Here is a 15676-nt window from a genome sequence, read left to right as displayed (position 1 = left end):
AGCGGCGAGCAGTGGCTCTCTGGCGGAGTTCCAGCCATCGAGCGACAACGTGCGGCAGAGTTCATTGGAGTAGATTGAATGGCGAAGCTGCACAGCGGATTAGGTTCCAGCAAACCGCGTCGAAAGTGTTGCACATCGGATTCGACGACAGCGGCGACCGTCGTGACGTAGCTCAAGATACCAATGTTAGAAATTTAGGGTTTGCCGTCTACCCCCTAATTCCTCTGCGCTTATCCGTGGTGCCGCTCACAATTCGCATATTTGAGGCTAGGGGTAGGGACCTTCTTATATTGTTTTTTCAAAGAGTTCATCTCTTATACAGATAAGATTCCTAGTCTTTTCAACTAGTTTTCCGGGATAGACTCCAGACCAAATTACCAACCACGATCAAATTTGTCTGTCAACGGATTCTACCCGTTGTGTCTCCGAAGCACGCGCTTGTGAGAAACGCGCCATAATAGAGTGTAAATTCCTCTAATTATGTAGATCAACGTTAGGGATGTAATCTAACTATATGATCTAGCTCCTTCCGATTATCACTGTACCCGGGTAGTATTTTCAATATATAGTATATTGTATTCCACTGATAATCGACCAGCTTTCTTAAGCATATAACTTAAGTATGTTCCAACAAGTGACAATTTCATGATAATCTTGTAAAGTAATTCCATTCATAAATACATGTATAATTTTATAATGAGGTATTCTGAAATTAGTTGAATATAGTTGCAGGACGCATGATTCCAACAGCGCCACGGCATGCAAACTGGTGAAGCATCACGCACACGGTGAGCGGGGCGCTCGCAAGCACGCTCCATCACATCACACACTCACACCGAACCCCCTCCACTACCGAGCGCTCGCTCGCCTGGCAGATTGTGTCGCGTCCTCTTTCCCATGTTTCATGGGCAAACAAAAGCCGACGACGAGCCGGCGACCCGGCCCCTACCTCCACCCTCCCGCCTGGTAGTGCGCGGTCGAGATCGGCTGATCGTCGTGTACTGTGGGGACGAGATTTTTTTAGGAGGCGGAACTACGTGGAGCGCTGGCCAGGCACGCGCGCCAGGGAGCTGGAAGCATCTCACTGATTCTTCAGACTAGATGACCTGGTTGCGCCAATGGCGCAAGAAGCAAATTAGAAGCGATGATGGTAGTGAGTAGTCCTGGCCATGGGCAGCCCGGCCCGACCCGGCCCAAACTTGTCCACGGGCCGGGCTCGGGCCTAGGTTTTGAGCCCGAAGCATTGGCTGGGCCGGGCCTGAGCCCGTTGTTTTCACCATTTAAGGAAGAGGCCCGGCCCGTGGCCCGAGGCCCGACGGGCTTTTTGCGTTATCTACCAATTATTGCACAATTAAATAATATAAATACAAGACCCATTCTTCCTGAAGTATCTGAACTACCATTGACAATGGAGAGTGTTATAAAACTACAGATAACTAATAAACAGTCTGGTAACATAAAAACTGCCAGTATCTTGTCTCCAAATACCAAGAAAGGAGCATAGTTCAACTTAAATACGCCCACAGATTATACAACTAACCAATGGCCGCAACTAGGCGTAGGTCGGATGATTCTCTCAATTTATAAACCACGTTCGCGTCCGTCCGATCGAACAACCCTGGTCCGTCCGATCTCTGAGCTGAACCACGCGCACGCTCCCACCTCCGCCCCGCGAGCCATTGCAATGAAACTTTGACCGATCCCCACCCGCAGATCGCGGGCGCTTCCCCCCACCGGGGATAGGTCGCGATCTACTACGACGACCGGCGGCCGCCTCCCCTTCCCTCCACCTCCTCCCCAACCCCACCCCCACCCCCTGCCCGCGATGGCGCACCACATCGCCAGAGACATGGCCTACTCCGCCATGGGTGGGGACATGGCCTACTCCGCCATAGGTGGTAGCTCCGGCGAGGGTTCGGCTGTTCCCCGGCGGACGACTTCAGCTCCGGCGAGCGCCTTCGATCTCAGGCGATAAAGTTCTGCTACGCGCATGTACCGAGATCCTCCAATTGTTTTCTCTGATGCTCCTCCGGCTGGATCCGCTGCAAATTGGGTGAGCTTCCCCTGCTGCCAAATCCTCTGAAATCCTCCACTTGTTTATGTGCTGCATTGACATTTGCCAGTTATGCTCATTGGATGTTGCTATGCTAATTGGTTTTAATTCACAAAAAGTAGAAAAAACAAAAATGTTTGAAACTACACATTATGTTGCTTTGGTTCAGTTCAGTAACAAGAAAAAAAGGTTGTGTAAAATTGGAAAAGGTTACTTTCAGTGACCCTGAATGTTGCTTTGATTCAGAGAATGCAACAGCACTGCATGTTTGCTTGCTTTAAATTCAGAGGATGTAAGACTACTGAATGTTTGCTTTGCTTTAGATTTCAGATATTGCAAAAAAATGTTGAAAATTCAGCTTCAGAAAAATATTTTTGCTACTGAGAATAGCAAAAAAAGTAGTAGATTAGAGACCTTATGCATGTTATAGTGGTGTTAGTCTATGGATTTCAGCAAGCACAAAAACTCTATGATGAAAAAAAATGTTATTTGAAGTTGATAAAAAAGTTATGCAGCACCAAAACATGTCGTAAAATGTACTACTACAGTACTACCTATAGATCTTATAAACATGCTGCAATGAAAAAAATATACTATTGATATACATGTTGATGTTTCATCTATAAAAAATGTTTCTCTTGCAAAGAAATTTTGACCTCAAATACTGTTCAACTGGTACTGATGGTGTTGTTCTACTGTTGTTGCAATGATGTAGCATACCGAAGATGGAGCGGCAAATGAGGAGAGTTTTGTTCAGCAACCTTTCACAAGTCATGGTGGTGGGGATTCAGATGGTGTCCTAAACACTCACGGTGGAATGCATGATGCAGATGAGGATGATGATATTTCATCTCAGCCACTTCTGCCCTATGTTGGCATGGAATTTGACTCAATTGAAGATGCCCAAAAGTTCTATAATGACTACGCATTTGGAACGGGTTTTGGCTCACGCATAGCTTCCTCAAAAAACAGCCAGAAGAAAGGTCCACAACAACTTATCAAGAGGGTCTTCCAATGTGTGCATGCTGGCAAACCGGAGACTACATGTGAGACAAGCAGCCACTCGGAAGGAATTGCAGCAGGGGAAAGCTCATCAAGCAAGCAGGCTGGGGTTGAAATGGATGTGACAGTCAAGCGTCAGAGGAATCGGATTATGCGTTATGATTGCAAAGCTCATATGATTGTTGGCCTCAGGGGCAATAAGTGGGTTGTTACCTACTTTGTTGCACAGCATACACACCCTTTGATGCAGCATGAGGAGATTGTGAGGTTCTACCGCTCACACCGTAAAATTCCAGAAGAAGATTACCAACTACTGATGACAATGCATGATGTAAACTTGTCAACTACAAATTGCATGGGAATGCTTGGAATGGTCCATGGCGGAGACCGGAGGAAACTGCCATATGTGAAGAGGGATGTTTCAAATGCGCGTTCCAAGCTGCGACAAAATCAGTCATTTCAGGACATGGATATGACGGTTGCTTACTTTAAGAGGCGTCAAGCTGAGAATGCTCAATTCTACTACGCAACAGAAGTTGACAAAGAAACAAACGAAGTGACAGCTCTGTTTTGGGTGGATGGAAGGACAAGAGCATTGTACCCAAAGTACAAAGATTGTATGTTCTTTGACACAACATTTTGCACAAATCGGTACAATCTGCCTTTCGCTCCTATTGTTGGTGTGAACAACCACTTGCAAACCGTGCTGCTAGGTTGTGCCTTGGTGCCAAATGAACAAATAGAAACTTTCAAGTGGGTGTTTCAACATTGGATGATTGCAATGAATAATGAGCACCCGTTGCACCTAATGACTGATCAGGACAAGGCAATGGAAACAGCAATAAAGGATGTCTTCCCAAACACAGTGCATAGGTGCTGCAAATGGCATGTCCAGCGAAAAGCAAGCGAAAAGTTGGGTAGGATCCTGAGCATGGATGAAAATTTTGAGCAGGTTTTCTATGGGGTTATCAATGATTCGGAGACGGTGGATGAGTTCGAGGAGAATTGGCAGCATATGCTGCATTGCTTTGACTTGGTTGACAACAGACATCTAAGCAACATGTGGCGTAAGCGAGAGACCTGGGCTCCAGCATACTTCCGAAAGAACTTCTTCCCATTTACAAGCACTACAGGGCGGTCTGAGGGTCTCAACTCCTACTTCAAGACATTTGTCAACCCTCAAGACTCTGTCTGGAGATTTGTACAACAATATGAGGTGCTTCAAGAAACAATGTTGGACCATGAAGACAATCAAGCTTTCATAGGCCATGCAACAACTGCACCACTTTACTCGAGGTATGTGTGTGCTTTGTAGGGAGAAAAAGTTAGAACAGGGAACTTGAAAAACTCAAAATCATTGACCTTTTCATTGCAACATTCAGGTACAACTTTGAGCGCCAAGCAGTTCACTTCTATACCCGAAGCGTGTTTCTCAAGTTTCAAAAAGAGGTCATGGCATCAACAGGCTTCATCATGAACCTGGCCCCTGCTCTTGACAATGCAAGCGTGAGGTTTGAGCTGCACTCAAATTACTTTGAGAATCCCCGAATATTTTCAGTGAATGTTGTGTTGGCAGAGGAGAAGTTTGAATGCAGCTGCAACTGTTTTGAGATGAATGGGATTATTTGTGCACACATCATAAGGGTAATGGTGCATCTCAATGTCCAAAAAATTCCACAAAGATACATGCTAGAGAGGTGGTCAGAAGCTGCGACAACGGCAATGAGCGGTGGTGGATGTCTCCTAGATTTTGGGCACCCTGCAACCAACACTCTCAAGTACAACGCCTTGTGCAGAAAGTATACATGGTTGGCTTCACAAGCTTGCAGCAACGATCTTGCCTACAAAATAATGAATGATGCAGCTCACCAACTTGAGCCCCTCATAGCTGCAGCAAAGCAAGGGGCGCTCCCAGAACAACAGAAAGCAAATCAGCGGCAAGCAATGCAACAGCAACAACAAACCCCCGAGCCAACCACTGTGCCGCAACCTGATGGCGATGCCATGCTTCAGAACCCCGCACGTGTTCCAAAAAAAGGGCATCCGACTGAAAAATCAAAGAGGAGAAAGACTCTGCTTGAGCAACGAGAAGATGCACATAAGAATAAAGCTAAGAAAGATGAAAAGAAGCAAACCAAGCCCAGAGGAAAACCTAGACCAAAGAAGAAAGCGCCTCCTTGCTCGTACTGCAACGAAGAAGGTCACGGTGTCCAAACATGCCAGTACTTGAAGGCTGCAATGGGGGTCAAAAAATGTCCCTACTGTGAAGAGCAAGGTCATGCTATGCAAGAATGTCCCTACCTAAAAGCTGCAATGAAGACAGATGCTAGCATGGCTAGAGCAACAGAGCTTAGGCTGTGATCAACTTCGACCATAAAAAGAAAAAGAAAACTCTCTTGCTACTACACATTTGTAATATTGGTTACATAGATTAGTTTCTTGACAAAGAGAATGGTGCAATTTACATTAGAGGACAAAAAGTAGTTATTTCATCATGCATTGAGTTGTGCCTGATATAATGTTCTTCTTTTTCTGAAATTACAATTCCCCTTGTTGCTTATGATATTGTTGCTGGCTCATTGTAGTTCCACCATTGTAGCTTTTATTTTGAAAGGTTTCCTTGGGACAACAATGCATGATGTTGTTGCTGGCTACTTAAACATACAAGTACATTGAAGCATCCTGTTTTAAAAACTTTTCCATAAAAAACACACTGGAAAAACTGCAGCAAAAACTTTTGACGTGCCCGTTGCCACATAGAAAGGATATTGCATTACATTTCCTTTTGTTTTAGTGAGATTGAAAAGTTATGAAGATGAAGAGAAACAACAGCCCGACAATCACCCCAACCCCACCCTATTGTTGCGATTATTCAACTTCGCACACGATTACATGTGTGAGTAGAGTGTATTGACTTTCATTGATGATGTCGAACTTCACTGTAATTACTAAATCCATATAAAAAAGGTGTATATATATATATATGATTAATAGAGATACTAGCAGATACACTGTAACTATTTGTGAGAAAAAAAAAGATCTCAAGCTAGGTACGGTCAAAGTATATCAACAATCTTCTTGAAAAGGCAAGTAAAAAACAAATAATCCTTGCACAAGCTGACAAACAATCTTGAATAGGCTTCACAAAAAACAAATCCTTCATACAGTCGCACACTGAAACATTCCTGTGCTTCATTCAGAGTTGCATTGTGAAAAAAGTTCAGTTGAGCTGGCTAGAAGAACAAGCTCTCAACTACACTCGAGCTGGCTACAAGAACATGCTCCCAACTACACTCTAGCTAGCTACAAAAACTCGCGTCAGCAGTACTAGGCCTCCGCCGCCATGACTCCTCCTGTTGCAGAAGCTCGAAAACCCCCATCTAACGCTGAAGAAGCAGCTTCAGCTGATGCGCGGGGTCCAACTTGTTGCTTGGGTGTCTCAACAGATCTGCTGCAATGCGTTTCTGAAGGTTTGGGATGTAATCCTAGGAAGCAATAAGACAGGAAACAAGTAAAAATTTAGTCATGAAACATATCCCAATCAAGTTGAGAAGAATTACACAAAAAAATATGGTTTGCTATCTAAAGAAAATACCTCGCCAAATGACAGCATAGCAAGGCCATCCCAATTCTCCACGTATAAAATACTATAGTAGCCACAGTTATAGCTGAAAAAATAGAAGGTATATAGTTATAAAATGCAAAAGCAGCTTTAGGTGAAAAAAGAGAAAAATGTCTCTAAATGCAAAATAAACACATATTCTGCTGGGACAAAAATGCTTACTAAGTTTTTTATTGAGGGTAATCAAGTGGGGTGAATAGCGAGTAAGACTCAAGATTGTGCTTAAAAAGTGGCTCCCTCATTGCAACACTCTTGATGTTTGCGACCTGATCAAACCTGATAAAACATGGACAAACAAAATGCATAAGTGTGCGGTGTGGAAAAGCAAAAAGAAGGAAAAGATTTGTTGCGCCAAACTCCAACAGGAGCATTACCACATTCTTAGTGATCCTGTCCATCTCAAAAAGGTCTTCCGAGTTCCTAATGGAGTCAAAGATATTGAACTCCTTTTGGGTGATGTTAACAACTACTACTGCCCAGTGCTTTTTGTGTACAACCATGAAGAATAGCTGCAATGCATCAAAACAAAGCAGAACCAGAAAATCCATTTAGAAAAAAAATGTAAAAAATAGAAAAAGAATGCAAGATGGAACAAGATAAGAACTTACCAGGTCAGATTTTGAAATGTGATTTTGTAAGCAAGCATTCTTAAATTCTTTTTCGCACACCTTCGGATCAAACACATCTGGCTCAGCACTGAGTTTCAACTGATGGAGAAAATCACAAAACAAAACAAATATTAGAGGGCAGACCACAACTATATGATAAATCAAAAAAGCATTGAAACAACAGATAGAAAAAAAGAGATTTGAACACTAACACTCATCAACACTGAGAAAACAATTTTTTTTGGCTTCTTCTTCTTCACTGACTGATCATAGTTGAATGTCTTCAGGTATAAGGTCATGACCTCATTGTCAATCTCCGCTCTTGGCTTTAGAGATGCATGAAAATTCTCGAGAGATGTATGGAAGCCATCTATTTCAATGAAGTCGGGCCTGCAAAAGAAAATTTGTGTTGATTTTAGATAAAAACAGCAAGAGATATGCTCACATATCAAACTCTTTCATCTATGGAAACACAAAAAAAAAGATTTCAGGCAAAAATGAGTAATAGAAAAGCATCATCATATGACTCACAGAAGCTCGTTTTTCTTTGGTTTTCTTGTCTTGTATCTGGTCATTACCGTGTGCATCAACCTTAATCTTCTTCATCGTTGGCACATTGTCTGGGGAGACAGCCACCCTTTTCTTCTTTGACTGTTTACCAAGACTGTTGGACTCACCCCTAACCGCAACATTCGCCTCGATTGTCTCGTGCAAATCCACTACTACTGCACAACATTGCAACAACACAAAAAACAGAATGCAAAATGAGAATGCAAAAAGGAAACGCACTGAGAAAACTCTTAGATAAAAAGGAGCTTGTGTTCTGAAGTAAGAAAAAACCTTGAGGTCCATCAGAGGAAGCGTTTTTGAATGAGATGGGGGACACATCAAACACAGGCCCCGGAATGTCGTTTGCCCTAGGGAGCTTTGGAGCTGTGTCAAATGTTGCGGTTGGGAGGTTGCTAGGCCTTTCAACTTGAGGAGTGTTGTCAAAGTTTGGCACTGATGGGATTGAATTCTGCACATCAGAGCTAGAAGCATTTGGTGTTTGCACATGCTTGACTAGTATGCCTACTTTTTGATTCATCCACTCATAGTCTTCGGTCCCCTCCGAGAAAAGAGCACAAGATGGGCCATCTTCCCACTCCAAGGCAATTACCATCATTGCCTGCACGGTGCCCTAGGAAAGAACTGGTGTTTCAACCTTATCAGAAGCTCCCGAAGGATCCATGTTGCAAGCATCTTTGGGAGTCACCTTTCCGCCCTGATGTATAACTTCCTCCTGCTCCACACAATCCTTCCCATGAGAATGATTGCTACTCTCACCTTGTTGCAACGCAGCAGCCCTGGAACGCTTAGCAATGCTTGTGCTTTGACCCGCCCCCTGTTCCGCTTCCACCCCAACCTTCTCACCTAATGCACCGGTCTCCACTACTTTGGGAGCAGCGACTACACCACCAGGTTGTGCCTTGTTCTGATCATCAGCACCTGCTTCTGCCCGGGAATCAGGATCCGATAATGGACACTTGGAAGAGTGCATAGCAATGCCTGCTGCAGTGGCTGTTGGGGTGCCAAAAGTCACCGCTCCCGTGCGCTCGACACTGCTTGTTGCAATGACTCTTGGGGCGACAAAACCTTCACTCCTGTGCTCATGGTTTGACACTGCATTGGAGTGCGCTTCCATCAACATGAGACCCAACCGCTTGCAGAAAGTTGACTGCAGGACCTGCCCAAAAGAGGTAACAACATTCTTCAACTCTGCCGTATAGAGATTTTTGTGCTTCTCATATATAGGCTTCAAGTGCAAAGGTATCTGGCACAGAAAATAAGAAACAAACAAGTGAGGGTAAGCATAAATAAAAATGAAAAAGAAGATCAAAAGAACACAAAGAAGCAAAATCATGCACTAACAAAGGTAGTGCATTTCTACCTCTAACTCTTGGCAGGAAGGGAGCGGCTGCAGCCACTCATCCAGAGAGACGCGAAACTTAGCACCTAAATCACCCTCAACACTGACTTGAGTGTTGGCTTTGTCAGCTCTATTAGTGATATTTGCCGGATGATGTTGATTCTGACCCTCACATTGCTTGTCCGTCTTCAGTACTGCATATGGCGTTTGAGACAAAGGACGATGTTGCATACAACAATCACCAAAAGAAGAAAGTAAGATGTTTATCACCGAAAGAAATCTTCAAAAAAAAGGAAGATTGGGTATGCTCTTACATTGCACTTTCCAAAATCAACCTTCTCGAGGGTGAGCTTGTTCCTGTCAAATTCTTTAACAAGCTCAAAATCTGCATTGCACACAAAGCAAGCCCTGGGCAACGAGTAGTTGAACGTCTCCTCACTAATCAATGACCGAGGCACATCCAGGAAATCCATGTAAATTAACTACATATATTTTTGAAAAAGAAAACAAATCAGAAGGTTGTATCGTACATATGATTGTTGCGAGCAGAATAAAATAAAATAAAATAAAGCAAAAATATGAATCAATGAAAACATAGACAAAATGATTTGCGTTTGGCATACCACGAACATAGGTAGACAGCCGCCTATCCAAAAGCCACTTGCCCCAGCCTCCCTCTTTAGTTGGTAATTCCCCGCCTCCCTCAACGCAGTTGCCAACACATGCTCGTCCCACGCAAACTCATTCAGTTCATCCAAGTCCTTCAAGCTAGCAAGGTAGTCCAACAAGACCATGTTGCCGGTGCCAGGAACTAGCACGAGAGCAAGGCATAAAAGAACCCAAGTCCTCTCTAAAGTAACAACATCATTATCCGATGCTTTCTTGATTACAGAAATGGATTTCTTCATTGGAGCCCTTGTGCCTTCTCGATATATGTCGCGCAGCTCGCAACGTTCGTTCCTCTTCAGCAGCTCCACTACCCTTGGTCCGGATGGGACATTAAAAATTTTGTGCACCATGTCTCTAGTGAACAATAGTCTTCTTTTTACGGCTGACCAAAAGGCACATGTCAAATTCGAGGACGAAGAACATTGCTATGCAATTCCAAATAAAGAACATTGCAACAGAGACACACACAAAATGAAATGGGCCAAAGGGTGATTTGAAGGTACCTGAACAAAGAATGCTTAGTGTCAATTCTCATAACTACCCAGTCAATCAGCTCAAGAGGTACAGAAAATGGTCTGATCTTCAACAACGAACCAAAACTCAACTTCTCTAGCACTGCCCTCTTGTTAGCATTCAGCTCCTTGTCTGCAACCTCACGCAAACGGCTAGCTGAAAAGTGCGTTGAAAACAACCCATCAGAAGATTCATCATCATCCATTTTTGGATCAAGAACAAAAAGGAAATGTTCAGAACACCCATTAACAACACTAAAAGCTATAGAGAAGGAATGCATGAAAATCTAAAACTCGTGAAAAAAATCTGAAATATACTTGGTCATTGCATGAAAATGCTGGTTGGTCATTCATTTTAGGAGGCCACATAAAAAATGCAATGTAGCATCTTCACTAACTTCTGAAAGGGAAAACCTATATAGCTATCACTAACAGATATCAAATAAAAACAAACACAAACAACTACTTCTGCAATTTCCATGCAATATGGGTAAAAATCCTGGGGTAACATGTACTGCAATGCAACACAACTGCCTCCTGAACAAACACAACAACAGACAAAACTACACTAAAATCTACAACTCACAAGTACTACAAATGCAAAAAACCGTCTAATCATATCTCTGCATCATCAGACCTGCTACACACATAAAAACAGCAGCAACCGTCTGCATAAATCCACATGCAGTCGACGACATTGCAGGAGTAGTCGTGAGCACCACCGAAACCTGTCAAAAAAGCAGCAGCACACACACACATGCCATCACTGATGACCTTCAACAAGGTGCAGTGCAAAAGACGTGGAAGATTGCAACAAGCTTGAAACAGAGGCAGTTGCGAGCGCGAGTTCCCGGAGAAAGTGTATGGGCTCTAGCAAAACTCCTGCTCCAGATCCAGAACAAAGACCACCGCGCCTCTCCCAAAAATAGATGTCTACCAACGAGCCCGCCCCTAAAACTCCGGCGAGCCGGCGATCCGCCTCCCCTAAAATAGATCGTCTGGGACGTCGAACCTACACGATTTCTACTACGAATTTCTACTGCGGCCATTTTCGTATTATTTTGGAGAAGGATCGGAGGTACCTGTCCTGCAGATTGTCGCCGTCCATGTCTTCAGCCGCCTCCTCGCGGACCTCCTCGCGCGCCTCCCCACGTCAACCTCACGTCAGCTTCGCCGCCCCGGGAGCTGGACGCCGCGATGACCGTCGCATCGGAGATTTGGAGCGAGCTTGGGCGAGAGGAACGAACCGAAAAGGGGAAAAATGTTGCAATGCAGGTAGGTGTGAGGAAAGGGGGTGCGGGTGAGACAACCCGAGCCGATAGACGCGTCCTTGTTAGCTCGCGTCGTGCGCTACACCGGGTCCGTCGGATCTCTCGCGATCGGACGATGCGCGAGGAGATTTACGCGAGCGAGAAATCAGTCGGTTGGAAGGAAGCGTTTTCCCTAACCAATGGAACAAATAGTGAACTTGTTATATGTGAACACCTCCAGCATAGACCATGCGACGCCCCATTCACCAGTGTGACTCCAAAGTCAAAAGTAGTGTACTCTTAAACAGAAGTAACTTAATTGGTCCCGTTTATTCTCCCTTCTTTTTGTGTTGGTCCTTGCTGATATTACAGTGCCTTCCTTGATCGATCGGTGAGCAGAGAGAGCATTTAGATTAGTCAAAGAGTGAGCTCAGAACAATAGCAAGAGAGCTCTCCTCACGCAATTCTCTCCCTATTTATAGTTGCAGTACACATCAGGGGAGAGGAGCAACACATGTAGATCATCAACTTAGTCTACACTCGTCAGTTCTGCAATCTGAGAAATAAATGAACACAAGGGGAAAAACAACCGATTCTGACCAGATAATTCACAATCCAAAAAACTTTGGCACTCCCTTATATAAGATAATATACCAAAACACCTGATAAATCACTTCTATAGGCGCATTAGGAAAAATGGCAATAAGGAGCATAAAGAAAGATCACTGAGAATTGAATGGTTTCCTTCAAATAAACATATAGCCAAGGGAAAAACATCATGTTTTGATTGGATTCTTTTTACCGGTGTTGATACTGATGGTGTATCCCAGATTTCTTTTTTGAGAGAGAACATCGGAAACAAAACTAAGGAAGACATCCTACCATCATAAAAGTAAACTTTTTATTCTACTTTTTCTAGCATAATCGGATATACAGTTTGTCTATTAGCCTAGTCCCAACTTTAATATCGTATGGAACATCTAGGAAACGCAATGTTTTTTGCTTGCCTATTCTATAGATATATTACCAGTTAACTGATCAATTATGTAAAGCATCGATTCCTCAGTCACATTGCTGCTGCATGATCTGAAGAAATAAACACAGAGTGATGGGGCTCACCTTGCTGCTGCAGCCTGACATAGCTTGGCCTTGGGGAGCCACTAGCCATGGGCTTGGAGGAGGATGGCAGGGGCGCTGGTGATGTGGTCGCCGTGGAACGCGTGTGCGAGCACGCCGCTGGGGGCCTCCTCCTGACATAGCTCCATCGGGGCCGGCCGACAACTGAGCGCACGAACGGCATAAAATTAATTGATTCCCATTCAACTAATATGGCTACCATTAAACTACTAAAGATGTAGTAAGTCTGCGTCAATTAATATGGATCAGAGGGAGCTCTACTACTACAACAACGCACGTGTGTATGCGATAGAAAACTTGTCCAGGTAGAAGAAACCCAAGGTCAATTAATCAGCCTACAGGAGCAGCAAATTAACAGTTTGGAGGATTCTATACAATTAAGAAGCTGAACTTTAAAGGCAGGCTACTAGTAAATTATGTAGAACATACACACAAGAGAGACATGTTTGGAAGGCACACAACAGCTCTTCTCAGAGATTGTTGGCCCAAGCTCCATCTCTCATCCTTTTGACTGAAAATAAACATCAAAATACGCTAGAAGAACCCGAGGAAACAGAAATAAGGAAAAAGAGACAAAGAGAAATACGGCATGTGGGATAAAGTTCTTACAGGGATTTCTGTCAACCAATGCCGGTAAGAACATTAATACTACTCCACACAAATGATTAAAATGATAAAACGCATGATTGCCGCGGCACGTGTACTTTTTTGTGGGAAAACATGCTGTTAGGTGCAGAAGTAAAGAACATATCGCATGGATGCTTATTGGCATGTATAAAATCATCAGACCAAGACAGAAGAACCATGATTATCATATCTAATGGAACTAAGATTTACATAGTGGCAGCCATTGATCTAGTTACTCAGGGGTAGTGCTACTGTCAAACAATAACTCTAAAAGCAAAGTTACTGAGTCTACTAAAGTAGAAGAGAATTCAGTTATTTACCTGGGAAGAAACATCACTTCATTTCCAATAGAAATATGACGAGTTCATTTTCAAAGTAAAGATACTCATCCTTGAAAAGTAAAACAAAACTGCAGAAGAGCAAGGTGTCAAAATCAGATGAGAAATTAGATATTGATAGTGAAACAAACTCACGGAACCACATCACCCAGAAGGCCACAGGAATGAGTCTCACATTGGGAACAATTATGATTTATATCTGGAGAACCAAAAGTAAAACAGATTTGGACATACAGTAACCTTCCTAGATTTGAACGGAAAGGGTGTAAACAAACTGACCAAGGACAGCTGGAAGAGGCGGCCAATCTTCATGTTGGTTGTCATTTATGCAAAACACCTACAGTATAGCTCACTTTGTACTGACAGACGCCATGAAGATACTTTGCTCAACTTCTCCATCATTTTCTCTTGTATATTGAGAAGGAAGCACACATCATCCATTGCTGCTCGAATCATCACTTCAGATAAGGGCCTATATTCAAGAAATCTGGGTCCTAAAAATCCATCAAATTACAATAAATTGTTAGTTTCAAGAAAATATAGCGGCACAATGGAAATCGTGTGCCTGGCCATTATCTGTTCAGGCCTGGAGAAAATAATATTCTAAATAAGAGCTCTATAATTTTCCTCACAATTCTAACCTGCCTTAGAAGGGCATGGACTTCTTACTTTTCAGGATATGGCATTCCTACACAAAGAAGTACAACAGTATCACACCACACAATCAATCAAATGCAAAGCACAAAAGAAATTGAGGTTCAATCCTTCATAGATTTAGTAAACATCTGCATGGTGTTTAGAGCAGAAAGACTATTTGGCATGATGTTTTACTGAAGCAACAAACTGCTAGCAAGAGTAATGGAACCACAATACATTACTTCCATATTTACTGGATTTGCTATATGAGCACCACGAATCTTGTATAGTTGTATACCACGCAATATACATTTTAACGCAAACCCATTATGTGAACTGGATTCGAGGGGGCTGTTTGGATTCCATCAAACAGCTGCCAAGCCAAAATATTGGGCGTTGACCAAGGGCTGGGCGCTCGTTCGGATGGTGGCCAAATATTTGGCTCGCCCTTGCTGTCCTGCCTTCTCTAGTTCAATTTGACGCCAACCCTCGGCAAGAATGCGGGCGGCTGGATGCTATGCCAATATTTTGGCTCGCCAACGATTTGGCAGGGTCAGCTAGGGTAGCATCCAAACACACTCCAGGTTCCCGGCAATTTGGAAGAAAATGCAGTCTACTGAGAACCCAAACACCTTAGAGCAAGAAAGACCATACCTGTGAGTGCCTGGTTGAGTCTCGCAGAGAGAGAGATGGGGATCGTACCGGATCCAAAGCAACAGGAGCCAAGCTGCGAGAAATCCATCGACGGTGGCTCAGATCCCGCGCCAGCCCGACCAGCCCCTCGAACGGAACGCATCACGGGCCCCGCCTCTCGGTCCACAGCCCGCGCCGCCGCGGACGTCCCGAGCCCCGTGGAGTGCGCCGCCGGCCATGAGCGCCGCGACGGCGGTGGTCCCGCTCATGGAGTCGACCATGGCCGCCGCCCGCGTGCATCTCCTCGTTGACCCCGACTATCGCCACCCGGAACGCGAAGAGGAGGGAGGGGCTCGCGGCGCGCGGGCGGGGGGAGGCAGACGGGGAAGGAAGGGGTGGCGGCCAGGAGGCTAGGGTTCGTGGGAGGCGCGGGTGCGGGCTCGAGTGCGGGCGGAGGCAGCGGCTAGGTCCGGGCCTTTTATATGCCTGCGCGTGAAATTACTAAAATGCCTCTGACGGGGCATGGAATTTACAGACGGTGGCACGAGAACTGTGCCGATTTAAAGGCGACGTGATGTGACTACCACTTTGTCAGGGTTTATATGTTCAAATTGTGTGTTCGGTGGTAGTTGAGGCCCCTGCGTGGCGTTGATCCCGCAGCCAGTATAGCGCATTCTATT

The 15676-nt window shown here is 44.3% G+C and overlaps 2 protein-coding genes across 12 annotated transcripts; one reads left to right on the top strand and one right to left on the bottom strand.

Moving 5' to 3' along the window:
* Positions 1-1825: 1825 nt before the first annotated feature.
* LOC120970835 (protein FAR1-RELATED SEQUENCE 5-like) lies at positions 1826-5416 on the top strand. Its single transcript, XM_073497464.1, has 4 exons — positions 1826-1968; positions 2300-2360; positions 2769-4351; positions 4438-5416. Exons 1-4 carry the CDS (start codon positions 1826-1828, stop codon positions 5414-5416), a joined length of 2766 nt encoding a protein of 921 aa, XP_073353565.1.
* Positions 5417-6163: 747 nt separating this feature from the next.
* Positions 6164-15444, bottom strand: LOC109744099 (uncharacterized). 11 transcript variants are annotated; one of them, XM_073496126.1, is made up of 19 exons: positions 15018-15444; positions 14369-14415; positions 14007-14221; positions 13710-13798; positions 12745-12906; positions 11458-12174; positions 11013-11103; positions 10367-10532; positions 9818-10245; positions 9509-9676; positions 9216-9388; positions 8126-9098; positions 7817-8010; positions 7498-7675; positions 7286-7384; positions 7052-7186; positions 6840-6953; positions 6651-6723; positions 6164-6540 (listed from the first exon to the last, which is right to left on the bottom strand). In XM_073496126.1, the coding sequence occupies exons 9-11, from the start codon at positions 10211-10213 to the stop codon at positions 9383-9385; spliced, it is 570 nt and encodes a 189-aa protein (XP_073352227.1). In that variant the 5' UTR covers positions 10214-10245; positions 10367-10532; positions 11013-11103; positions 11458-12174; positions 12745-12906; positions 13710-13798; positions 14007-14221; positions 14369-14415; positions 15018-15444; the 3' UTR covers positions 6164-6540; positions 6651-6723; positions 6840-6953; positions 7052-7186; positions 7286-7384; positions 7498-7675; positions 7817-8010; positions 8126-9098; positions 9216-9382. The 11 variants fall into 8 exon arrangements, with proteins under 11 accessions (XP_073352227.1, XP_073352226.1, XP_073352225.1 ...); XM_073496125.1 differs by lacking the exon at positions 11013-11103; XM_073496124.1 differs by lacking the exons at positions 11013-11103; positions 11458-12174.
* Positions 15445-15676: the final 232 nt, after the last annotated feature.

Source organism: Aegilops tauschii, chromosome 4 (genome assembly GCF_002575655.3).
Source record: "Aegilops tauschii subsp. strangulata cultivar AL8/78 chromosome 4, Aet v6.0, whole genome shotgun sequence".
NCBI lineage: Eukaryota > Viridiplantae > Streptophyta > Magnoliopsida > Poales > Poaceae > Aegilops > Aegilops tauschii.
The sequence above is the reverse complement of the archived record's forward strand: the minus strand, read 5'-3'. Positions and strand labels throughout refer to the sequence as shown.

Coding starts and splice junctions, on each gene's coding strand:
- LOC120970835 (XM_073497464.1), top strand. CDS start 1,826: ATGGCGCACCACATCGCCAGAGACATGGCCTACTCCGCCATGGGTGGG. Junction 1,969..2,299: donor GCGAGCGCCTTCGATCTCAG/GCGATAAAGTTC, acceptor GCTTTGATTCAG/AGAATGCAACAGCACTGCAT. Junction 2,361..2,768: donor AGGATGTAAGACTACTGAAT/GTTTGCTTTGCT, acceptor GCAATGATGTAG/CATACCGAAGATGGAGCGGC.
- LOC109744099 (XM_073496126.1), bottom strand. CDS start 10,213: ATGGTGCACAAAATTTTTAATGTCCCATCCGGACCAAGGGTAGTGGAG. Junction 9,677..9,817: donor GCTGTCTACCTATGTTCGTG/GTATGCCAAACG, acceptor AAATATATGTAG/TTAATTTACATGGATTTCCT.